This window comes from Solanum lycopersicum, chromosome 2 (genome assembly GCF_036512215.1).
Source record: "Solanum lycopersicum chromosome 2, SLM_r2.1".
Classification (NCBI taxonomy): domain Eukaryota; kingdom Viridiplantae; phylum Streptophyta; class Magnoliopsida; order Solanales; family Solanaceae; genus Solanum; species Solanum lycopersicum.
This window is the reverse complement of record NC_090801.1, coordinates 34071711-34098355: the sequence shown is the minus strand read 5'-3', so window position 1 is coordinate 34098355 and position 26645 is coordinate 34071711. Positions and strand designations below refer to the sequence as shown.

General features: G+C 34.4%; 2 protein-coding genes across 3 annotated transcripts; both read right to left on the bottom strand.

Annotated features, from left to right (window-relative positions):
* Window positions 1–1272: 1272 nt before the first annotated feature.
* LOC101264569 (protein CHROMATIN REMODELING 19) lies at window positions 1273–20196 on the bottom strand. 2 transcript variants are annotated; one of them, XM_004231450.5, is made up of 12 exons: window positions 19494–20196; window positions 19296–19413; window positions 10028–10068; window positions 9676–9926; window positions 8248–8428; window positions 6069–6254; window positions 5735–5905; window positions 5496–5654; window positions 5067–5141; window positions 4843–4979; window positions 2764–2982; window positions 1273–1801 (listed from the first exon to the last, which is right to left on the bottom strand). In XM_004231450.5, exons 1-12 carry the CDS (start codon window positions 20013–20015, stop codon window positions 1645–1647), a joined length of 2217 nt encoding a protein of 738 aa, XP_004231498.2. In that variant the 5' UTR covers window positions 20016–20196; the 3' UTR covers window positions 1273–1644. The 2 variants fall into 2 exon arrangements, with proteins under 2 accessions (XP_004231498.2, XP_010315564.2); XM_010317262.4 differs by having other exon boundaries at window positions 1273–1968; window positions 19494–20173.
* Window positions 13046–15782, bottom strand: LOC101253671 (uncharacterized). The gene is made up of 4 exons (XM_069293260.1): window positions 14732–15782; window positions 13929–14633; window positions 13731–13849; window positions 13046–13650 (listed from the first exon to the last, which is right to left on the bottom strand). The coding sequence occupies exons 1-2, from the start codon at window positions 15552–15554 to the stop codon at window positions 14167–14169; spliced, it is 1290 nt and encodes a 429-aa protein (XP_069149361.1). The 5' UTR covers window positions 15555–15782; the 3' UTR covers window positions 13046–13650; window positions 13731–13849; window positions 13929–14166.
* Window positions 20197–26645: the final 6449 nt, after the last annotated feature.

Genomic DNA, 26645 nt, shown 5'->3' with positions numbered 1-26645 from the left:
TATTTGAGCTTCCAAGTTGTGCTTAGATCCTTGTTCGAATCATCATTTAAACTTCATCATTCATTTCTGTCTTTATGTATGTGGTTGAATGCTCTTTAACGTTTATGATACTAGGTTTTGAAAATCCTTTCTTGCATCTCAACTTTTTATCTCTTGCGGCGTGACTTTGTTCTTGAAGTCTCGTATGTGTACTTACCTTCTTTTTCACAATATTTATATAATTGTTGAGTTATATTATTGGTCTTAGACACCGGGTTGGATTTGGTGGGGGGGGGCTCATCATGACCTTAATTTTTGGGTAATGACACACCAAAACTCAAAGATAAGTTTTATAGAGTGATCGATAGACCGACTTTATTATTAGGGAGAAATATTGGCCTATCAAAAACTCTCATGTCTAGAAGAGACTTATTGCGGAGTAAGATGTTGAAGTAGATGTGTGGTCATACTGGAGTGATAAGGTTAGAAATGAGGATACTTATAATAAGGAAGGAGTAGCCTCCGTGGTAGACAAGATGATAGAAGAAAGATTGAGACGATTTGGACATATGAAAATGATGTTCTTAGATGCGCCAAGGAGGAGATACCAGAGGTTGGTTATACAAGGTACAAAGAGGTATAGACAGGCCGAAAAAGTATTGGAGAAAGATGATAACACAGGATATGACTTAGCTTTAAGTTACCAAGAACCTAATCCCAAATAAGAGGGTGTGGAGGGCACATTATTCTAGAAGGTTTACATGAATGTAATATTGACTTGCTCAAAATGGTTTGGTATTTGGCGGTCATTGTGCTAGTATTATCATAGTTCTTGTTTTGATATTTTGTTTATTGCACTATTTTTACTGTTACTTGCTATGTTTCCATCATTCTCTCCATCTTCATTATACTTTGAATTAATTGTACTTGAGCAAGTAGTAATAAGGCATGCGTACATTTTACTCTCCTCAAACTCCATTTTTGCAATTTCACTAGTTATGTTGTTATATATTCGAAGGAGCAAATTTTAATGTTACTATGTTGTTTATTATCGTGGCCATCCTTGGAAGATTCAAAAATTCAATCAAACCCAAAACCGAACTTATAAAGCTCAAACTAATCCAAGCTTGGATTATAATACTTCCATCCAAAAATCAAAAAAATTAAATTATACCTTAAATCGCCAAGACACACATCCCCGCTATTAAGTCATTTTCGCAGTTAACCATCAAAGTACTTTCTAAATAACGTATACTTTTCTTTTTCTTTTTTAATAAATACGAACACACAAAATAAAAGTAAAAGTTGACATAACAGCAGCTAGGAGAAAGTGCATGACCAAAGCTACAATAAAAATAAAAATAAAGGTTTACCTACTACAAGACCGTAAGTACATTGTATTTTACATTTTTATAAACTGGAGTCTATCTATTCTAGTATATTACAACAGGGGCATGGGACTGGCTCAATTTTCCGTTTCCGAAAGGTAGGACCTCGCGAACATGGCATTTTATGATTGACAGGAGAGGATGAGTATGGAGGGATCCTACAGCAATCCTCACCCTCAGAAGTTCTTGAGGGCAAACCACAACGCAAAAACAGAGGAAAAAGAAAACCAGTAGATCAAAATGATATTGATATGAATCATGTCAGAACATGGTGCGCCTAACCAAGCAGAAGAGACGATAATATCTCACCCATAGTTTTTGCATCACCTTCATTCTCAATTTGGGCACCAGACTCGAGTATAGCTGCATCCAATGTAAGTTTTCGCTTTGCAATCTCATATACATTCTCATCAACAGTATTCCTAGTAACCAGCCTTCCACGAGAAAGCCAAAAGGGGAATGAGTGTACTACAAGAATCTCAATGTGAAAGTGAAAGAAAAGAAAAGGTCAAACACATATACAGTCCCTTTAACTTGCCTCAAAATTTCATTTTTGCACTTCACCTTGGTCTTGTTTCATTGTAACCTTCCAACTCCATTACTCATGTACCATTCAAGTACCAAATCAATTTACCCAGAATTAAATGTTCAATGCATGTTAGATAAATAACATCTAATTAAATAATGTCACATGTTTTGTTTTCTCCAAGTAATCCAAATTTACTTGGAATTTACATTCATTGTATTAATTTATCATCTTTAAGCAATACAAGAATATATATTACTTAGCTATATTCAATTGATTACATAATTTATAGTTGATTCTGATTAGTGAAACAAATTAATGTCAACATCTTTATGTTTTTTTTGAGAAAGTTAACTGATATTAACATCTTTATGTTATTACGGATATATCCATCATTTTCAATTTATATATATAAACACCATTCGAGTAAATTATCAATCTAAATTTAATCCTTTATAACGTAGAACATGGAGGAATTGATATTTATAATTTTTATATACAAAATGAAGTATATATATTAGAAGAAAGAAAAGGAAAATTATCTTGAGCATAGAGAGTTAAATAGAAAAGGAGGTAAATGAAGGAAAAATGAGGTTGAAGAGAAGATAGAGAAAATAAATAAGGAAGAAGGTTGTTCACGATAAAAACATTGAATATTAAGCTTAAAAAGGATCCATCACGGGTTTTAAAAGGTTAACAATTTCATTTATCAGTTCAGTCAGTATTTTGTGCTTAAATGGTACATTGAATATGGAATTGGAGGGTTAATTTGAAACAAGGTTGATGTGGAGAGCCAAATTGAAATTTAGGGACAAGTTTTAAGTATGTGTTTGGCCAAAAGAAAACCAAGATTATGAAGTCAACACACACCTGTATACTGTAACTGGTTTGTTTTGGCCTATCCGGTGGCAGCGATCTTCAGCTTGCCGATCTATCTGTGGATTAAAATCCATATCATGTATGATAACAGTATCAGCTCCTGTCAAGTTTAAACCTTGTCCTCCAGCCCTTGTGGAGAGCAAACATGCAAATATGGAAGTGTCCTTATTGAAGGTGTCAACAATTGTCTGTCTCTCCGTCACCTGAGTACTGAATAATGATGAAATTTAATCAAGACACCATGGTTAGGAAGATGGTAAGAATTTCTCCCTCAATTCTATTGCTTAACACTTTTCATCAAACAGTGACGAAGTAATAAGAATGACTACTTGACTTAGCAACCAAACTTCTTTTTTCCATCGACATCCAGAGCATGGTCAAATTATTAGAAAGTGTATAAAACTAGAATAACAATGTATGCTGTGCAGATCTAGAATGACTCATGTGGGACATTAATCCTTCATTCTAATTTTTAAAACATAGTATAGTCACGTGCTATCATACCTCAACCAAAGAAATATTTCCTCGACATGCAAAATGATAGAAATCTATTTTAATTATGATATCTTCAATATATAACCTAATCAAATGAAAAAGGAAACACCTATAATGAACATGTAATCCATAAATATTACATTCAAGTGCATAACATTACTGATTTACACCCTTTTTATTCTCTACACTTTCACGGTTGACATATGCTAAGTCTCCATGGCTAAGTTGCTCGGACTCGGGTGTGGATGTCCGATACGGGTGCAGATCAAGAGGTCTGACCCTTCATGATTTGATATTTAAGATTCAGGGATATGGATCCATGTATGCATATGGTGCCGGGATTCGCCTAAAAATAATAAAAATATCTAAAAATAGAGTTATAAAACCTAAATTATGAATCCATGTAGTCAGTCCAGTTGATGTTTCTATATACATGAGCATTGTAGGAAGTCTCCAATACCTCATACTCTAACTAGACTTGACATATAACATCCAGCCAACTTGGTTAGTCAGTTTATGCAAACTAAAAACAGTGAGAATCTTCATCTGTGAAAAGAATTCTAAGATATGTGGAGGGTATTGCACAATATGGCTTGAGGTTTCTTGCAAGATAACCTCTCAGATTTTATGGGTTTTCAACCCCTAGTGTTGACTTCAGACTTACAATCCTTACGACATAATTCGTACAATCCCCCCTACTTTTTATTTTTGGACTTAAAAGTCTTTCAAGCTTGACACTTTTTTTTGACTTGATAGTTCTTTTTTTAAGCCAATCCAAACGAACTCTAACTGCATTAGCAATGTTTGGTCAAGTGTGATTAATAAATCAAGCGTCCAATCAGCCTTTATATCTATCTTTATCAGTAAGAACGTGATTAGAAAGTTCTTGGAGGCACTAATTTTGCTTAGTGGGAGTTTCAATCAGCTGGCACTCAAGCATACAATCTCCTTCAACAAATTAAAATGATGGATATTGATTATAGAAGCAACTAGTTTACCTGGTCCCACACAGGAGCTTATCCACATTATACTAAGCGGTGTCACATAACACGACTTCCTCCTAAATTTTTAATAAACAGGTAGATAAATAATACACAAAACATAAATGTATACAAGGAAAGATAACCCTGGTTGCCATAAAAGCTTCCATTTCTATTAGCCATATTTATTGAGGACTTGAGTTCTATCCTCCGCTGCAACAACTTTATTGGGCAAATTTTGGAGACTTTTTTGCTTGCATGTATGGAGATTGAAACGGATTGAACTACTGACCTCCTCAGAAATAAGAATTCAATTAAACCAGTAAGCCAAAGCCCGTCACAACAAACTTAAGTGAAAATATATGGTATTATATTAATTAGCTTATTTGTTTTCTTCTTTAAATATGGAGACTGCTAGCAAAATATTGTGTACACCACTGGGTCCATTATAAGTTCTTTCTTCAACAAAAAAAACATCTAATGTGTCATTGAGGATGAGATAGCTGTGAAACAGAGTGCGCTAGAACTTAGAAGAATCAATCAAAAGGCTAGGCACCAAAGAAGGATCAGATAAGAGAAAGCAACATGTTAATACCTTCCATCCAGGCGCCTGTATGTAACACCTATAACATCTAGGGTCCACTCCAGGATATCAAGCATTGATGTCCACTGGCTAAAAATAAGCACTCGATGACCAGAAAGGTTTAATGAAGGGAGAAGTTTGGCTAATTCCTGCACATGGAAACACTTGAACTATTTTGAGCAAATACAGTAGAACTTAAAATGATTACAGGAAATCAGAAGGCCTGTGAATTTAACCTGACATTTAGCTGAAATCATAACACGCTCATCTGACAGCACTCCCTTATTATTATCGCCATAGTAAAGTAAAAGCTGCAAAAAAACAGAAAAACACAAATCCAAGTGATCATCCAGAATAACTAAGGAATAAAGAGCTCAATAGTTGTAAAGCCGCGCACTTTCAGGAAAAGGTTTGAACCGTTCAACTTATTTGATTTGACCCAGGAAATTTGCTTGAGCCTAGGTGTAAATGTCAAGGTTTAAGTTTATCACATGTTTAATAACACGAGCTTTAAAAGTCTTAATTTCTTTCTTAAACTTCGTGTCGAGTCAAACTATGACAAACAAATTGAAATGGGGGAGTGCGGAAGAAGCGATGATTAACCTAATGCATGCAAGCAGATGTGTTCGTAAGAAGAAAAATGAGTGAAACAAAAGAAAGTATACCTTGTGGATGGAGAAGTCATTGTAGCTCTTCAGCTCCTCAATTACTCTGTCCACTGTACATTCAAAACCAAAGACACCTTTGGGATGCACAACTCTAGCAATTCGAACAACATCATCATCTGTATAAATACGCCTCACAAGCAGAGGATGGTTTGCAATCTGAAGAAACCATAGCATCATTGGTCACAAATCAAGATTTTTGACAATAATAATTCAGGTGGATCAAGAAGCTTCAGCACCTTGCGGAATTCAAGAAAATAATTGGAAATTTGTCGTCTCGAAAAGACACCAGCAGCATTAGTCAAACTAACAGGTTGCTTTGAAACACGAGCTAGAGATGCAGCACGGTAGCTTTCAATCGCTTCTTTATATGCATCTTCTTGCTGTTTCTCCATGCCGACATAACGAACCTGCAGCAGAAAGGTATTTCCTCTCATATACTGAATCGAAAATGTAAAAGCTGTAGTGATTACAGGCAAACCCATGAATAGCGAAGTCTAAATATGAATAGACCAAAGATGGAAAAGCTACCATAAAAGAAAAAAGAAAACAAGGAATGAACAAAATACATACCGTCTGTATTTTTGGTACCAGTTGTTTCATCACATCCGATTTTAATCTTCTCAAAATGAAAGGTCCAAGAATGGACTTTATTCGAGCAATTAACTCTTTATCTTCTGCATTCAATAGTTTTTTCAAGTCAACATCTCCTGTTTCAAATAGATCAGGCATCATAAACTCCAAAATCGACCAAAGTTCCTGCAATAGAAAACCACTAACTGAAGAACACAAAATCAAACATAAAGATAAGCACTAATTGTGAAAACAGCAGCCAAAGCAGTAGATATGGCACAAAAGAAAAACTAAAAATAAAATAGCTAAGAAAAGATAATATATACATATATACACACACACACACACACACACACACACACACACACACACATATACACACACACACACACACACACACACACACATATATATATATACACACATATATATATGCCAACGGTACTTGTACTTAGAAATGTACAGCAACCACAGGAAATTTTACTTACTGCCATGCAATAAAACACTTACTTGTACTTACTGAGAAGCCATGCAATAGAAATACTAACTCATACTTACAGAGAAGCCATGCAATAAAAATACTTACTTGTACTACTAAGAAGCCATGCAATAAAAATATCAGGCTACCCAACAATCAAAATAAAAGTTGTTTGAGAAGCCAAGTAATCTGAGTTTCAACTATGTGGTTGATAAAAACTTCATTTCTCTAAATTTTAGAATGACTTATCCTACTATCCAGGAAAAAGAGAATAGAGAACGAGCACTCATCAACAATAGAATCTACTCAGGAAATCAAGTGCAATAGAGCTAAATGTCTCATCGGACTTAAATATTGACAGTTTTTCCATTACATCCAAACATGGCAAAACAAGAAAAGATGGGGAAAAATTGTTGAGAGCATTCATCCGGAGAAAGTGATAGAGAATCAGCAGCCTTATTACATCTGATATAAGCTTGTATGTGCTCAGTCTAAGACAAAGAACCTTAAACTGCCCTTGCAGGAGTTCTGACAAAGTAGTTGCTTACATCAAACAGCAATGAGCAAGCTGCTTTATAGAGAGACGTTTCTCTACAATATTATCCAGCGTTATTGAGGGTACATACAGGAAGGTCTGACAACGAAGTCACTTACATCACACAGCAATGAGCAAGCTGCTTTAAAAAAGAAAGGTTTCTCTACACTATTATCCTGGGTCATTGAGGCTATATATCACACGAAATTCTGACAAGAGTCACTTACAGCATTCAGCAATGAGCAAGCTGCTTTAAAAAGAGATATTTTCTAATTATAATCCAGGTCATTGAGTCTAAAATACATCTCCATTCATACAGAAATACTCCCTTTGTTTTATTTTACTTGGCCCATGTTGACTTGGCACAACCCTTAAGAAAACTTTTATCAGGGGTGTAGTAACTAAACTAACCTTAAAAATGATGCTTTGGAACTCTGAATTTGACTAATATTGCTTTATGAGTAAGTTATTTAAAAATAAGGGTAGTATGGGAAAAAAGTACTAGAACTATCTTGATTTGCTAAAATGGACAAGTAAAAAGGAAAATTATATATTAAGTTTAGGGGCAAGTAAAATGAAATGGAGGGAGTATCAGAGAAGCTTTTCCTACTCCTAAAAGGAATAAATTCTAACAAACATCTTTGCATATCATTACCAATTTGTTCATCTATAATAAGTTAAAGCAACAAAGATTGGCATTGGACAATGTTGACAGTCTACTTTGAAGTCCCATTTTTAATTATTCACCTTTGAATTTACTTAGTAGTTAGTATTCCACTTGTAAGTAATAATAAAAAAATTATGCATAACAAAATTAACTAAGAGTCTTTTTGGATCGGCTTCTTTTTGGTGGTTTTAAACCAAAATAGCTTAAGCAATTTTGGAGTGTTTGGATAAAATAAAGAAGTGCTTATAAGCACCTGTTTTAAAGCCAAAATAACAAAAATAAACCAAAAAGAAAAAGTTAGAATTTCTAACTTATGGTTTTTGGCTTTATAAGTGATAATCCAAAACCCAATCCAAACAGGCTTTACCACACATTAAAGAATGTCCCTAACAAACATTAATTCTGACATATGATAACATACATATAAGAGGTACAATTGCATTAGAAACGACAACATCCTTTAGCAGTTTAAAAACAAAAGAGTTGACGGCTATCATACATGCAAATCATTTTGAAGTGGTGTGCCAGTGAGCATTAGTCGCTGGTTGGCATTACGTGCAACAGACATTAAGTTTTTCCACCTATAGCTGCCTTTATCCTTTAAAGCATGAGCCTCATCCATTAGCACACAGCTCCAACACCAGCGCTTCAGAATTTTGCGGTCATCTTTTTGCTGTGCACTGCAAAATTGAGACACAGGTCTAAGCCTCAATGACAAAGATTTGTACAAACTAGCTATGCTTCATTTGAAACAACAACAAACTCAATGTAAGCCCACAAGTGGGGTCAGGGGAGGATAGGACGTATGCAGACCTTACCCTTACCTGTATGGGGTAGAGAGGTTGTTTCCACTAGACCCTCAACTCATAAGATATTACTCCTCATTTATCACAAAATTTGACCAGATGTAAGTTTTAAAAAATGAAGCTTGATAATAAAATATTGATTTCAAACTAATAAAGTAATTTTGAAGAAAAAGATCATTTACCAATATTTCCCTTTATCTATTTAACATCAACAGTAACTACAGAGCCACATCGAAGTTATTATTCTAGGATATACTAAGAAAAAAACCAATGAGAGAGACATGAAAAAGCTGTAACTGTCACATAAAAGTTTAAAAGGGAAAGCCTGCAAATGAAGGGCATAGTGTAGAAATCCAAGTGAAGATCCTAATTTTCAGCAAAGTCACTTATGCACTTTATTGTCCAAGAAAGAGAAAGTACACACACGAGACAACTGAGTACAACATCTTTAAACCAAAAAAATTCGGAAATACCGAAATTGCCAATGCATCAGCAAACAGGCATGTCACCTGCTTCTAGACTCTTATATTTAGTAGTAAAATACAATGAAACTTCCATCTTTAGCCTTAAGATAATCTGACATGCAACAACATCATTCTTCTGTTGCCTTAATTTTCATCAAAAAAAAATCTCCAAGAAATGGCAAAGACTTGCTTTTCCCATTGACTCAGTTTCTTACCTTAGGACGGTGAAATTCAAAAGTGAGAGGTTCTACAATGGAAAGAACAGCAGTAGAGTACCTTCAGGAATAGGACATTGAGATTTAATTTTCAGCAAACAAAACAGAGGCTCTTAACAATGAATTTGCCTCCACTGATGAAAAATTGAGATGCATAGACCATTAATCCAACTAGCCTTAGCAAGTTGAACAGCTTGGGAATATAAAATCTAATCGTCAGTCACATGCTTTTAAACCATTAAGTATGCAAATATTTCTGGGGCTACTTGAATGCATTTCTTCTAGCAGTTCTTTCAGAGGCATATACCAGAGGTTTCATGCTGAAGGAAAAATATGAAATCTAAAACATCTTAGATAAATGACTAGAAAATACTAACCACAGACAATTGGATGGTACATTCCACTTCAATGCAAACTGAAGAACATAAAATAATGTGCAAACCTGTGTCGTTCAAAAAGCGAGTAGCACACAAGGATAACGTTAAATGGAGGTGGCTGTCCAGTCCTAGAAAGAGAACTCAAGTCTTTTGAGTAAGATGATCGTGCAGAACCATGATATTGGATCACAGTAAATGCCGGACACCACTTTTTTAGCTCTCTTTCCCAGTTCTCCAAAACAGAGGCAGGACAAACAATTAAATGAGGACCAGGATCATCTTCCAAATGCTTCAGCAATGTTAAGTATGTGATAGCCTAATAATGAAGAATAAATCCATCATTACCTATCACTTAAGTCAAAATAAAAGAAATAATCTGCATCAATCAGAGAAACAAAAAGCTAGAACTGTGCATACCTGAATGGTCTTACCAAGACCCATTTCATCAGCCAGAATAGCTGCACAAACCAGCCCCAAAAAGTTTAAAGTTGAAGTACAAGACCCCACAACAGGGATGCATGTATGGACATTTGCCAAGCTATAATTTGGTAATTGGTAGCATATCTTGGTCAGAAACATTAGGCTTTATGTCTATATGTACAGGCAAATAAAATGCTGGTCGTGACTATTAGCTATATGCTAGAAACATGTTCATACGAAATATAAAGGCTAGGTGATATGAATTTCCCTTGTAAACCAGCATAGGAAACGAGTAGTTTTCCTGTAAGCCTTTGGGAAGTATGTTAATGCATATAAAATAGATCAGACTCAGTATAAAAAACATGCAGTAGCAACAGTCTTGTTATTTTGTATGAATAACTTAAAACTGAATGGAATAATGTACTTTAAGCTTTAACTTATGACTTAGATATCGAGGAACACTTACGATCTCAGTCCATCGACCAATTATGCAAAGATTATAATACAGGGATCACTTATGTGATGACTAATACTGAGAAGACTTTTATGAAGTGAATAACAATTAACGGATTGTCATATGGTCAGAAATAATACAGAGGTTGTCATTCAGAGATTACCTACTTTTGTTTTTTAGATAACTGATAAACTACAGAGGGCTAGTGGTGTACGGTTCGAAACTTGATGGATAGTTTTTTTCTTGCAACTGGTAATGTTGTATTCCTCAGCATTAAGGTATGCTGGAGACCTCCAAAAAGGTAGTAACAAGCTAGAACAAGAGACTAATTACAGAATCCTAAAAGATCTACTAATTGTTCAGCATTTTCTATACAATGTTCTTTACACCAAAAGTAGAAAGCTGCTACGCAGCTCTCTTTGATTTTCTGAATGTTGTTGAATCTATCATCAAAGTTTCTTCCATTCCTCTCCCTCCAGATAGTCCACCCGATACAGTATGGGATTATTCTCCACCACTTCTTCTGTTCTTGCTTCCCCCTATCCTAATCCAGCAACTTAACAAGTCTGCTGTGTGCTCGACCATTTTGTCTCTGTTAAACTGAGGAACATAGTCCAAAGCTGAGATGTGACTTTACAATGGAAGAACAGATGATTATTTGTCTCTCTAGTGTCACTGCATAACATGCATCTGGACACAATTGGCAATCCCTTTTTCTGCAGGATCTCATGAGTGAGGCAAGCTTTCCTGATTACTAACCAAGCAAAGCACTTGACCTTAGTAGGAGCCATACTTTTCCATACATGCTTCCAAGGACCTCTTTCCTATAAATTCTACCAACAGAGAATATGCCATCCTTGTCATGTTTTCCATCTAAAAGTGTCATCCTCTACAGTAGTGCCTTTGAAACCATCAATCATCTGCAATAGCTCCACAAACCTGCCTACTTCCCCGTCATTAAGATGCCTCCTGAAGAAGAAGTTCCATCCCTGTGGAGACCAGCTATTAGCCACTGTAATCTCAAGGCTAGTGCATATATTGGACAGATCAGGGAAAACTTGCACTAAAATTTCTTGTCCAATCCATAGGTCCTTCCAAAATAGTATTTTGTTCCAGCACCCACCTCATAACATGAATTCTTTACTAGTCTAGGCCAAAGATTCCTTATAGATCTCCATACCGATGTTTCATAGGTGGTTGATATTGCATTGGTACTGCCCTCTTACTAGTATTATCAAAGGCACGCCTATATTCTGAAGCTAGGTTTAAAACATGTGGAGCGGTTTGCCTCGCTTAATCTGCGGTTCAATGTCACCAGCAAGGTTTAAAGGCATATTTTTCCTTGCCAATGAGCCTGTTTTTGAAGAAGCGATACTAAACAATTGATCGTTCACTTTATAATATCATATCAATTTCTTTGTTCATATATTTGTCATCCATGCTTATAACTATTAGAATAGGAATAGGAACAAGAAATATAGATATAATTCCACTTAGAATAGAAATAGTATATAGAATCCTACTTGGAAATGGATTGTCTTTAATGTCCTAGTTGGAAAAGGAGTCTAATGTAGTGTATATAAATAAGATCTCAATGTAATAATGTAGACATACAATTCAACAATATTCTTGTCCAATACTTTCTCACATGGTATCAAAGCTTCTACGATCATAATAAAGAATACAAAGTGCTTCCGCAACCGACAAGCAGTTATAACTCATATAGTCGCCTGACTGGCCAATGATTATGTTAGCAAAAGTTAAAGCAATACGATATACATGAAAAATAATCATGCTGAAAAGGACTAATTTGAGAAGCAGCCCGAGCAAAGAAAGTAGCACAATGCATCTTTCTGATGGCTTCTAAGATCTGATTTGTGTGAAACTGTGCAATCTTTCTGATGACTACTTTCTCATATCCAATTTGCACAGCACCATGCATCTATCTGGTGACTACTTTCTTAGATCTAATTTGTGTAGCATCGTGCATCTTTTCCAGTGGACTACTTTCTCTATCTGATTTGTGTAGCACAATGCATATTTTCGGATAAATTTCTTATATTTGAGTGCATAGCATCGTGCATCAGTCTGTGACTCCTCAAATTTGATTTGTGTAATTTTGTGCATATTTTTTATGACTCTTCAAATATGACTTACATAGTTCCAATTTTTATCAATGTTGTGCAAAATCCAACACCACCTCAAGGTCCAACAACCTCCGGCAACCAAAGCCCAAGAAACGTTGCCAACTGCAAATCCTTCGAATTTCTTGTTCAATATCGACTAGTCTCTTGATTTTGAGACTATCTTTATATTTTATACAAAATTTCGAGCACTTTCACGTAATTGTTGCATCGATTCTGGCAAACTTTCCAGAAAATTCTCTGTTTCAAATTTACTTTTGTCATTAAAAGGGTAAACTCAACTATTTGGGTTGAATTACAGTAATACTTTCTATCAGTGTTGTGGACGGCGAGAGGCGACAAAAGGAGACAAGGGCCTGCCTCGCCACACGGCGAGGCGAGCGGCGAGGCGCTTGCCTTTTTGAATAAAGGCGCCAATTAATACCAAAAATTAAAAATATTTAATTGCATATTTTATCCAAAGTCTTAATAGCAATAACACATTAGCAAATATTCAATTCAAAAACCAATAGAATGTCTAAAACTTTAAAGACCAAACAATTCAAAATACAATAAACCAAAACTTTAAAAGTCTATTCTTCTTCAAAATTATCCAACTCTTGAAGATCAAAATCCTCTACATCATTATATTGCTCTTCATCTTCTTCCTCCTCGTATTCTTCATCAATTAGTGTCCGAGTCCTACTTGAAGATGAACTTGTAGATGTACTTTCTACTCCTTTGCCCTTGTCAAGTACTGTTGATCTTGAAGAAAGTCCCCTAAGATGATAGATACTCTCGTCCGCTCCAATTGCCGTAGCAACACTACCCGAAGTAAGATCATCATCCTCATATACTAGTTCATCATCTTGATCTTCGGGGCATCCAACTAACCATTCATTGGAATCATCTATGTTATCCAAGCGAGTTGGATCAATAAGATCACGAGCATCATAACGACGTTTCAATGTTCTATTGTACTTAATGTACACTAGATCATTGAGACGCGATAGTGTAAGCCTATTCCTCTTTTTGGAATGAATCTGTGCATAAGTTATTGATGTTAACTAGTTGATATTGATAATAATATAATATGAAAAATAGGATATAAATTTTTACTAACGTGTTCAAACACACTCCAATTTCGCTCACATCCAGATGAGCTACAAGTTAGGCTTAATACTTTCATGGCAAACTTTTGCAAGTTTGGTGTTTCACTACCAAATAGTGACCATCATTCAACTATAATAAAATAAATTTAAAGGTTAGTGACTATAAGTAAGTCACATAATTTAAGTAAGATCTAAATCAACCCACTTACCCGGTGACCTTGTGTCTCTAGCTCTTTTAGCCGGACCACAACCAAATAGTCCATCTGTCATTTTGTACTTAGGAAGCTCAGCAATTAGTGCATCTTGTATTGTTGTATCACGGACCAACTTCTCAACACATGCGTAATACTCGGTCCACAAACTCTGTAATAAAGTTCCCTCTTCTTCAGCTTTATAATATAATCCTGGGTTCAAAACATGGCCTGCAGCATGCAAAGGCCGATGGAGTTATTCTGACCACCTTGCATCAATAATTTGAAACACTTTCTCATAATGCTTCTGAACTCCATGAAAACCATGTGCAATAGCTTCTTTGGCTCTATCCATTGCCTCATAAATATAACCCATTGGTGGTTTTTTCTCCCCATCCACCAAACGAAGCACTTTTGTCAAAGGGCTACAAACTGTAAGTGCCCAAACAACATCATTCCAAAAGTGGATAGAAATAAGAAGATTGGCAACTTCTTTCCCCGAAGTTTCCTTTGCAAATTTACTTGAATTCCATTCAGTTGAGAGGACTAAAGTTTTCAAGTTTTTTCTTTGAATGTACATAGCTCTCAAAGTTAAGAATGCCGTTGCAAATCTTGTCTTGGCCGGTTTCACCAAATTTCTTTCTTTGGTGAATTTTCTCATCAAGTTTAACAACAATGGCCTTTGACTAATGTAAGAATGGATTCTGATGGCCTTCTTAAAAACTGTTATAGAAAGATTAAATTAAATTAATTAGTAGCTAATGAATTATTGAGTATTGACTATAAAGAAACTTAAGAAAGTTAAAGGATAGGTTGATTACCGGAAGCATATGGCTTAACCTTGAATATGTCACCAAATATCAAATTGATGCAATGAGCGGCACATGGAGTCCAATAAATGTGTGGATACGCACCCATCATCATACTTCCTGCTTTGACATTCTCACTAGCATTATCGGTGACAATTTGTACCACATTTTCCGGTCCCATTCTTTCAATAGTGCTTTCAAATAACTTGTACATTTTGGTGGAATCGGTAGATTCATTGCTAGCATCAACCGAACCAAGAAATACACTACCGATTGGAGAATTCACCAAAATATTGATGATCATTTTGCCATTTCGTGCCGTCCATTTGTCCATCATAATGGAACAACCAAACTTTGTCCATTGCACTTTATGCTCCTCAACAATTTTTTCTACTTTATCCACCTCTTTTTTAAGGTGAGTGACTCTAACTTCATGGAATGTAGGAGGCTTCATTCCGGGGCCATGTTGTCCAACCGCCTCAATAAATTTATCGAATGATTTGTGATTGACGCAATTAAACGGGAGCCCGGCATCATACATCCAAATTGCAAAAGCACTTACCGCACGCTCTCTTAGAATTTTCTTTGTTTCTTCGATTCCTCCTCTTTTTTCTAAGCCTCCTTTTTGTGTTGATTTTTGTGAAAAATAGAGGTTCAAAGGTCCTTTCGTCACACTCCGTGCGGTGGATGAACCTCCACTAGAAGATATCTTTTGAGTTTTGGATGGAGGCCTCATTTCCGCATAATCATCCATTTCATCAAGATCATCAATATCAACAAATTCTTCCGGTTGCCTCATTTGAACTTTGGGATTATTAGCTATTTTGTTTTGCATATAAACCCTTATTTCTTCTCTAATTTCCGACGGACAAGCGACACATTGTTTAACATTTTTGAAACCACCCACTAAATGTTATTTGTGTCGAGTTATTCCACCATTGAAAGTACTCCCACAAAAGTTACAAGTGACCGAATCTTTCGTCGCTCCTTAAGTGCCATAATTCCATCCAATGTCCCTTTTTTTGCTAGCATCCGCCATTGATTATTAAATTCAATTAGTTCGCTGTTTAGAAATATTGGAATAAATAATTAGGAAAAGAATTTTAAAAAAAAATTTAACACTTGTTACACTTACACAAAGCAGTAAGCAGTAAGCACTGCCTGACTGCTGCTTACCAAAATAAAAAAAATGAAGAAGAAGAACAAAAAAAATAAGAACAGAAGAAGAAGAAGAACAGAAAAAATAAGAACAGAAGAAGAAGAGAGAAAACATTACCTGAAAACGTGAAAACAGAGAGTGAGAGTCGCGAGGTCGTCGGCGAGGGAGAAGAGAAGCGACAGCGAGGGAGAGCGAGGGAGCAGAGACGCGACAACGAGGGAGCAGAGACGCAACAGCGAGGGAGCAGCGACGCGATGGAGGAGAAGAGAAGAGTCAATCGATCGAGAGAGAGAGAGAGAGAGTCGCGATGTGGAGGATTTCAGAAATTTTCAAAAGTAAAAAAAAAACTAATTTTGACTAATATTATTTAGTCAAAAAAATTTTAATCAAAAAGGCGGCGCCTTTCGCTCGCCATTTCAGCGCCATATATCGCCAGGGGCTTGCCTTTTTCTCCTCGCCTCGCCTCGCCAGAGAATGGCGAAACACCCTCGCCTCGCCTCGCCTCTCGCCTTTGGCGACGAGGCGAGCGCCTTTCATAACACTGCTTTCTATTTTATGATTAATAGACATATGTCCGCCTTTTTCTATTTATGGTTGTCGTTCTCCATTGGCCTTTTAATTAGTTAAGCATTAGAATGTTTTTTCTCCAAGATGATCTTGATGAGAAGTTTATATGGAGCAACCACCCGATTTTGTTGCTCAACGGGAGTTTAGTAGTCGTTTATGTTGATTGCGCAAGACACTTTATTATCTAAAATAGTCTTCTCAAGCTTGGTTCGGAAGTATGTCGATAGTGCTGTCTCAAGCTTGGTTTCAAAAATTCAGCATAATAATTTAGGAGTTTGGCATGACTGGAATAGAAATAGTATATAGAATACTAGTTGAAAAAAGATTGTAATGTAGTGTACTAGTCGGAAAAGGAGTGTAATGTAGTATTTATAAATAGGATCTTAATATAATAATGTAGATAGCCAATTCAATAATATTTTTCCAATACTTTCGTACATTAACTATTAGTGTTGGACTAAACATATAAATTTGTATTTTGTTCTCTTTTTGTCCCTTTTCCATTTGTTCTCTTTTTGTGACTTTTTCAATTAAAGCCCACGCATTATTTGTGCTTTGTGCTTAATCACAATGGATCTTAGAGCTTGTTTGCGCTCTACTTTTCAGAACATTGTCTCTTACCACTATACCAAAGCCCTGAGCTTGCCAATGAACCACTCTCGTTCATTCTTCCATGAGTTGGAGTGCATCCATCTTATTCATTGAACTAGCTAGAAGTTATCACTTCAGGTAGAGGGTTGCATATATTTCCTACATTAAGAGTTTTTTGCCTTAAAAAACACTCTTGTTCATGAATTATTATTACACGACTTACTCTGTTTTATTCAGCATATTTTAACATGTGTCCAGATATAACATGTACTTTTATACAACAAACAAAATATTGCATTAGTTATGTGAAATTTAATACCATCAATCGAACACTACATTAGTTATCAATGGACCAACCAAATATTGTAGTCCTCCCATCCCAACTAATATGAGGCAATTTGACTTGGCACCGAATTTAAAAAGTGAAAAAAAGACTTATAAAATTAGTGGTCTAAAATAAGTAATAGATGTTTGTGTGACTTCAAATCATATCTCATCACGGGTAACACAAACATTTAAAGTTAAATTATTAATAAATAGAAAAATGTGTCCTTTTTGAGATATAAAGGAAAGTGTCATAAAATTATGATGAGTATTACTTATGTTGAATTTTATCTAGAATTATTTTGTTTTTGCAGCCAATCAAACAACCCCTTTGTAATTATCAAGCTGGAAGGAATTTGATCTAGATAATGGTACATCATCTGAAGATTTAAAAAAGGACATGTAGCATCTTAGCTTTATCACTTTGTGTGACTAATTCCAAGACACTAAAAGAATGAAGTATTTGAACCTTTCTTCAATACGTCATACCATCCTCTATTAGTGAACTTAGAAGCAATGACCAAAACTTTAGTTGATTTTCTCTTTTTTTTTTCCCATAAGGTAGGTGGCAGGCCCCATGCGAGAAAGGGGGGAGAGACAACTTTTTGATATATATGATGTCCATACAGTTACTAAACTTGTGGTTAAAAAATATCAAAGTTATTCTGGTTCATTTTCAATAAACATAGACACCAATATAACCCCTACGTCATTGATGCTTATAATAATTAATTAATCTTAGACTAAACATATATATAAGTTTTTTCTCCCTTTGCGCCTTTTTTCATTAAAACTCATGCTTAATTTGCAGATGCTGCTTAAATCCCCAACGAATCTTAGAGTTTGTTTGTGCTTTGATTTTAATAACATCGTCTCTTACCATTAGACCAAAGCTCTAAGCTTGCCAATGGATACCATTCTTGCATGAATTGAAGCGCACCTATATTACCCACTAAACTAGCTAAAAGCTATCACTTCCGGTTGAGGGTTTCACAAAGTGCCGTCTTTAATGTCATCTTTGCCTTAAAAAAACTATCATTCACGTCTTGCTAAGATATAACTAGTACAGGCATTAGATACACTGAGTTTAATATAACCAACAAGATGTTGCATTAGCTATGTGAAGTTTGATACCATTAAACAAACACTACATTTGTTATTCTAGAATAACCAAACAATGTATTACTTATGCAGAAGTTTATCTAGAATTATTTTTGTTTTTGCGATCAACTAAACAATCCCTTTGTAGTTGGAAGGAAATTTGATTTCAGTAATGGTACATTATCTAAAGATAATAAAAAGACACTTAGCATCTTAATTTAATCACGTTGTACGACTAATTCCAAGACACTAAAAGAATGAAGTGCTTTAACCTATCTTCACTACTTCATACCATCCTCTATTAGCCAGGTTTATTGAACTTAGAAGAAATGACCAAAAATTCAGTGGATTTTTATCTTTTCCCCTTGGGTAGGTGGTATGCCCCATGGGAAACAATTACTCAACTTGTGGTTGATGATATCAGAGTTACTCTTGTTTATTTTCAATCAACATAGACATCAATATCACCCCCAAAAATTTGAGGTTCCCAAGCTTTAAGAACAAAATGAGAACTGTTAAAGACTATCATTGATTACCTCAACTAAACAGATTATGTATTTTGAATTTTGATGATAAGAATATTCTTTCAATGGCAGGAATATGTTAACTTGAGGTTGCAAGCCAATTGTGTTATTATCAATTATTCCAGGAACTCAGACAAACATTTGACAATAACCTGTCATCAAAAAACACAATGACCTACGCTAGGTAGAAAAACTCTTAAACGTTCAACTTCAATAGCACCTAAAAACTTGACTGAGAAATTATCATGCACTCACACAACAGTTCCATGCTACAAATATACCAAATAAAAAAATTACAATGAAGAAGTACCTCCACCGATTTTCTTTCTATACAACAAAAGGAGGAAATTGACTCCAACGAGCTGGTAAGGTTTTAATATTGGCTTAAAATCCGAATCTTCTTCTCCACATGCCAGGTCTATATCATCCTTAAAAGAAAAAGGTTTCAATGAGAGACAAATATACAGCATTTTACAAGAAGTGTTGTGCGGTAGTTCAAATATCATACCTGAGTGACAATTCTTAGTGACGAAGCCTCCTCCACTTCAACAAAGGAATCACACTTTGCAGCTGCAGTACCAAAAAGCTCTCTCTTAAGCTCCATAGATATTTTCCCACACTTTTGCAATGCCTTTCCTACAACATCCTCCACCTCCTCATCACTCTCCTGGTTGTCGGAAAGCTCAAACAACTCCTCCTCTTCATTTGAGTTAAATCCTTCATCTTCATCATCCACCACAAATCTTCGGCGGGCACGGCTGTTGGTCTGGTTGATAGTAGAGTCAATTTCAACATCATCGTCCTCCAAATTCTCAGAGGCATTTCCGAGTCCCATCTCTTCGGAGGAACTATCTAAAACTTGGATGAAATTGGAGGATTTTGAGGTATTTTGATTGGTGGTGTTGGAGTATATAAAGGACTCAATAGGAGGAGGTGGAGCAGAAGGCTTGTGTTTGAGGACACGAGAAGGATTGAAGGAATTGTCTTCCGGCCATTCATCGTCGGAAATCTCGTAATAGTCACGCTTCATAGCGACAAAAACCCTAGAGGCTTGGAGGAGGGAATTTTGAAAATTCACTTAACAAAACTTCATTCAATTTTAGGGGAATCAAACCAATTGCTTTTTTCCACTTCCCCACACATATTTCTGACCCTCTATTTCACCAACGAAAAAGGTGAACATTATTTACCAAACCTTCCCCTCTTCTTTCAATAATATACACTTTTTGTCCCAACAGCCTAATAATTACTCTCATATATTTGTTTAGCACATTGCAATCATAAGATTACTGTTTCAAAAGTCCTCAAGTAATTAAAATTGATGTAATTATTATCACTAATTGTATTAACTTATTTATTTGGCACAATGTAATTACAAGTTTATTATTTGGTTGCACAAGTTGTCATCATAATTCATAAGGTTACGTTGAATTTCAAAATTAAAAATTTATATAAGAGAAATAATGGCATTTATAAATGATAAATTGAATATTTAAGATAAATATTGTCTTTTATAAATATATTAATTAATAAACATAATATTATAACAAATAATTGATTTATATTTTTCAGTTTAGTACATTTTAATTGTACTAATCATAAAAACTAAATGTACATAATTTATCTGAATATCATAAAATGCACGTTTGGCAAAAACATTAATATAATATATGTAATATCATAAAATTATAATATATTTAATAAAAAGATAATTTATCAAGTCTAACTTTTAAAAACTAGATTGCAATGTAAAATAGCGTGTCAGTATTCCTAAACAAATGAAATTAAAAAATATAACATAAGTTCTAAATTCTAAAAAAAAAAAATTTAACATGATACTCTTATGTCAAAATTTCAACATAACATACATAAATATGATTTAAAGAAAACGTAAATCCAATACTTATTTAACAATGAATTTTACTTTAATTTAAAATTTTAATACCAACAAATTACTAATAATATTTTTTATATAATACAAAAAAGTGCATAGAATCACATGAAGTAAATTTTGAGAATAAGAAGGAACTGAAATATAAATTAAAAAAATATTAGAATGATATGATAAAAAAGAATTTAAAATAACAAAAATAAAAATACATTAAAACAAAAAAAATAAAACTAAAATGAAGAAATTAAAAAGTAATCCGCTTGTAATTACACAATGTAATTACAACAATTTACAGCCTTCGTGAATTGAAGAGTGTAATTACACCATGTCAGTTACACTCATGCTAACCAGGTAATTACATGGTCAACCAAACGGGACAGATAATGTAATTACATTCAATTATACCAAATTCAATTATCAGGATAACCTTCCAAATACGTCTTATATTAAATTCAATAAAAAAAGTTAGTTATATAAAATTTATATTAAACAAATAAAGAACTTTATAAATGATATTTAATTACATGATATATATTGTCTTTTGCAAATATATTAACTAATAACATATGTTCTTTATTAATATCATGTAAAAATAATTGATTTGTTTCAAATTTGCATATTTCAATTGAATTAATCATAAAAACTAAAAGTATAAAAATTTTATGAATATCACGAAATGCATGTTTAACAAAAAAATAAATATTATAAATTAAATGTCATAAATTATTAAAATATTTGACAAAAGGATATTATATCAAGTCTAACTACAAAATGAATGACTTGCAATGTGGAATCTCAAGACAATACTACTAAAACAAATGAAAGTGAAATATAACATAAATTTTAAATTTTAAACAAAAAATCTAACATAATAATCTTATATCAAATTTCAGCATAATTGTAACATTAATGTGATGTGAACTCATAGCACATTTGACGACCAAAACAAAGGGTTAGTACAAAAAGTCGAGCATGCTTATGTGGATATGATGATTCTTTTGCTAATATGGGTCCATACGTGAGTATTCCTCTAAGGGAAGTCAACACTCTATAAGGACAAATGGTGAATCTTCCTCCAAGGGAAGTCAACACCTCTCAATGTCAAGTTCACTCGGTGCTAAGCTAGGTTTCCTTTCTTGAAAATCCTTTATTACATTTATTCATAAAAAATAGGCTTAGAATATTTGATTCTCATAATGCTTATAGCATACTCAAGCACATATCTAGTTTAGAGTATTCTTGGACACCCCTCTCAAGGCCCCTCTACTTACTAGACCATCATACATGTGTGTGAGTGTATACATAGATGTGAACAAACCTTTCACATAACACATTAAGACCACACATGACCATACATTCATATTCATGCACATATGGAAACTAAAACTAGAACTATCCTATCAAGGTACACATGTGCAATACATAGGCAAAGTCTCATACCCTTGCCCATACTAGTATACCTATCAAGTCATCCTAGATAAGGAAACACATATCATGCTTTCATAAACATCATCATAACATGCATAGTAGTAGATACTAGTGAATATGAGAACTACCTTTCATTTAGACACCATGACCTATACTACTTGTAACATGCATGTAAAGTGAGTGTATGTGTACATTGGTCAACATGATCACATAATGACTATAAACAACATACTGAGACAGACACCCTCTTAGATCATAGTACTCTATCAAGCATAAACCACATAACACACAACAACCAACTTCATATTACACTTAAGACTCTTAACTTGTGCTATTCATGCATTCACATATGGGTACATAGGTAAGGGATTATTAATCATTTTAATCATTAATTGAAGCACTTATACTTTACCCTAACATGGATATACACATGCTTACACAATAGCAATACAACCTAAATCACAACTAGAATAGGATAGTAGGCATAAGTTTCACATAGTGTCATCATAGGCACATGTTCATATATTCATCAATTTGCCTTCATAGACATAGTCAAAACATATATAGATTGACAATAGAGTAAACACCACCACCATAAGTGGACTATACCATACAAGGCTTCATCAACATTACTATGATATAGGAAGTAGATAAGTAGAAGAGTAGAGAAATTCTTACCAATCCTTTAGCCTTTGGTCATCATTGACCATTACTACTCTTTTATCAATAAATCAAGTATAGGGAAGTAGCTTAAGTTACCATAATCATACATAAAGTTAGACATAAGCTACTAAAAGGCCATGCTACAACTAGTACAACATACAATTAACATGCTAGAATGTAGAAAGACATAGATCATCAACCAACTTCAATTGCATGGACTATAGATCATATTTTATCAATAATATCAATCCAATGCAGTAGCTAATCTTACACTTAGTCATATCGAAATCATGCCTACAAAACTTCAAGATCAAGCTACTATCGTAGGCATTAAACTATAAATTCAATGTAGAGTAGAGAGAATAGGCCATCTTATTAATTTTACCAAAGTATTAATCATTAATCATATTTTACCAATAAATTACATTCTAGGAAGTAGATAATGATAACATAGTCTAGAGGAGGCACTACTACAATTGCCATTAAGGTCGACATAAGCATGCTTCATATTAGGAGTTCATGGAAGGCAAGTTTACATAGGTTAATCTTATTCAAACTATCATAAATTGACCCATATTGGATTCGTTACATATAATTCATCCTCATATTACGTTATAGGCAGCAACTATAGACATTAACTATGATCAATTCATATAACAACTAACCTAACTTCAAGATCACAAGTTACAACTCCATACACAAGAAAAACCTAGATCAATTCAAACCAAGCCTTCTTTAATTTGATCATACAAGATTTATATCCACAATTCAATCATGATATTATCCTAAAACAGCAGCTACAAGAACCACAACATAATCGAAATTCACTTTTTAATCAATTGAGGACCCACATTACAATGATCATAATGAAGACTGGGCTAGGCATGTTCAAACCTTCATGCGTTGATTCACATGGGTAATTCATAAATGATTAACCATCCACATACATAATATACAGCAGACATAATCATATTAATATAATTGAATCACAAATCGATATTCATAAGATCAAGATCATAAAGCCATACATAGGGTAAAATCGAATTTGTGTAAGATGCACGGGTTCCTCATGCAGTAGGATCGAAAATCATGTTCAAATCAGTATATAATCATCAATATATTTATATTATGATTTTTAAATCAATTTATGAAAGAACCCATGGCAAGAATGGAGAAGAAGAACTTGATCATATTTTTCTCTTTGAAAACTTTGAGATTAACTCTCTAGATGAAAGGATAACTAGAGATGAAGGATCATCATACCTTTATATACATTAAAATATATAAAACATGATGATTCATACATGGAAACCCAATCTCCAAGATGTTCTTGAGCTTCACCAACAATGGTGGTTTCTAGGGAAATATTTTTGGAGGGAAAGGCTTTAATCATGTAGAGGGATTTGAGAATGGTTTGATCACGTTTTAGATGACTTATATGCAACCTAGGATAGACAAATTAAACTATTAGAGTCAATTAGGACGTGGGGTGAATTTACCATTCACCCCTTATTTAAAACAGATGCAGACAGTAACTTACAGGCCACATCAACGGAGCCATCTACTAGCCGTTGGTTAGTCGACTGGCCGTGCATTGGCTTCCGTTGTTTGGTCCTTGGACAAATTTTGTCTTGAGACCTGAAAAAAGATAAGTAAAAATTGACGAGACATCACCTACGGTCCGTTGGTTGACCAATTGGCCGTCGTTTGGTCCATCGATTGACACTGCCAAGGCAGTGTCTCGACCACCCTTGGGTCCTTCTTGTGAGGCCTTTTGCGGGGCCCTTTAAAAGTCTTACCCGGACGTTTCAAACATAAATACAATAATTATTAAGTTTTAGAACTTCCACATAAGTTTCACCCAAATCAAATACCTCCAACTCGTCCAAACAGGCTAGGCCCCATCAATACACACGTTGAGCGTCTTAAGGGCTGTCTCTCGAACGCCTTGGACGTTCTTGGTCGTTTGACCTCCAAACTTCTTGAAACTTAATATTCCATCTTTAAACATAATTATAAATCATTTTAAGACTTAATAATGTCATGAAGTATAGTATATAAACACACATGGACACATGAGACATATAGGTGACTAGTCATCGAATGTTTTGGTCGTCCCTCAACGTTTGACTTCCAAATCACTTAAAATTTTACACTCTTCCTATAAACCATAATATAAGTGATTTTAGGACCTTATATACTTAATAAAAACATGTTAGGATGTATAACCCTATCTCATTTGGGGTCTTGTAGAATTGATGATAATGTAATGATTTTCAAGTCAAATTCAACACAATTTCATGACAAACCCATGTTCCCTCTGATTATAAAATTAGCATATACCATGGGTATTGCGATCTTGATTATGTGATTATTGAATTGTGATCCTAGCATGTTAAATTGATTATAGCTACTGTTTTACATTTATATTTATGGTAAATTATTGATGAATGATCCGTGTGGATCAAGGTTTGGTAGTTTGGTAAGGATGACCTACATTCCTCCACATTCTATAGATTGATGACGTAATGTACTTGATATGATCTTGATCTTGTTATGATTAATGCATGATTTTAATTATGTTAGTGTACCTTTAGCTACTGCCCTAGATATGAACTGTTGATAAAGTATGGGTATTGGTCAATGATGATCAAGGCCTTGGTGATTTGGTAAGGATAAGACTATATTACTCAACTTTCTATTGATTGTTAATGTATTGTATTCAATATGATCTCGATTCTACAGTACATGAATGTAGGATTTTGTTTATGTAAAGATACTGACCTATATTGATATTATTGATAAATTATTGACCATTGATGATCAAAACAAAGGAGTTTTGGTAAGATTTATTTACCTCTCTATTTCTCTATAGAAATTGCTAGATAATTGGCCTTGTATGGCATTGTGTGGTATGGTCCACTTATGGTTGTGGTGTTTACTTTGTTGTCATTATATATATGTGATGTGATCATGGCCTTTAAGGCAATTGTATTACGAAGGTGTAGTGGAGATGATCACCAAATGTGAACCATGCATAGTCTTCAATTCTAGTTTTGATCTAGGTTGTATTGCTCATGTAATATGTATGTGAATGACTAATTTAGGGTTGGTTTAGGTTCTGCCAATGATGAAGTATAAATGATGAATGACCCCTTACCTATATACCCCTACATGAATGTGTGATTAGCTATGGTTAAGAGTCATTAGCTATGGTTAGGAATCTTGGATGCAAGTGTTGTAGTTAGCTTGTCTCCTATGCTAAATTGTGTTGTGTGGTCTATGCTTCAATGTGCATTGTGGTCCTAAGAGGGTGGATGCCTCAATGTGTTGTTGATATCCATCAAGTGATCATGTTGACTAATGTACACACGCTCACACTTCATGCATGCTTACAAGTAATATAGGTTCATGGTGTCTAATGAAAAGGTATTTTCATATGCACTTGTGTCTACTACTATTCATGTAATGTATATGTCCATGAAGTATGATTATGTATCCATTATCTTGGATGACTTGATAGGTGTACTAGTATGGACAACGGTATGATACCTTGTCTATGCATTGCACATGTGTGCCTTGATAGGATAGTTCCTAGGTTTGGTTTTCTATGTACATGAATGTGAATGCATGATTATGTTAATGTATGAACTTGTGTGGTATTAATGTGTTGTGTGA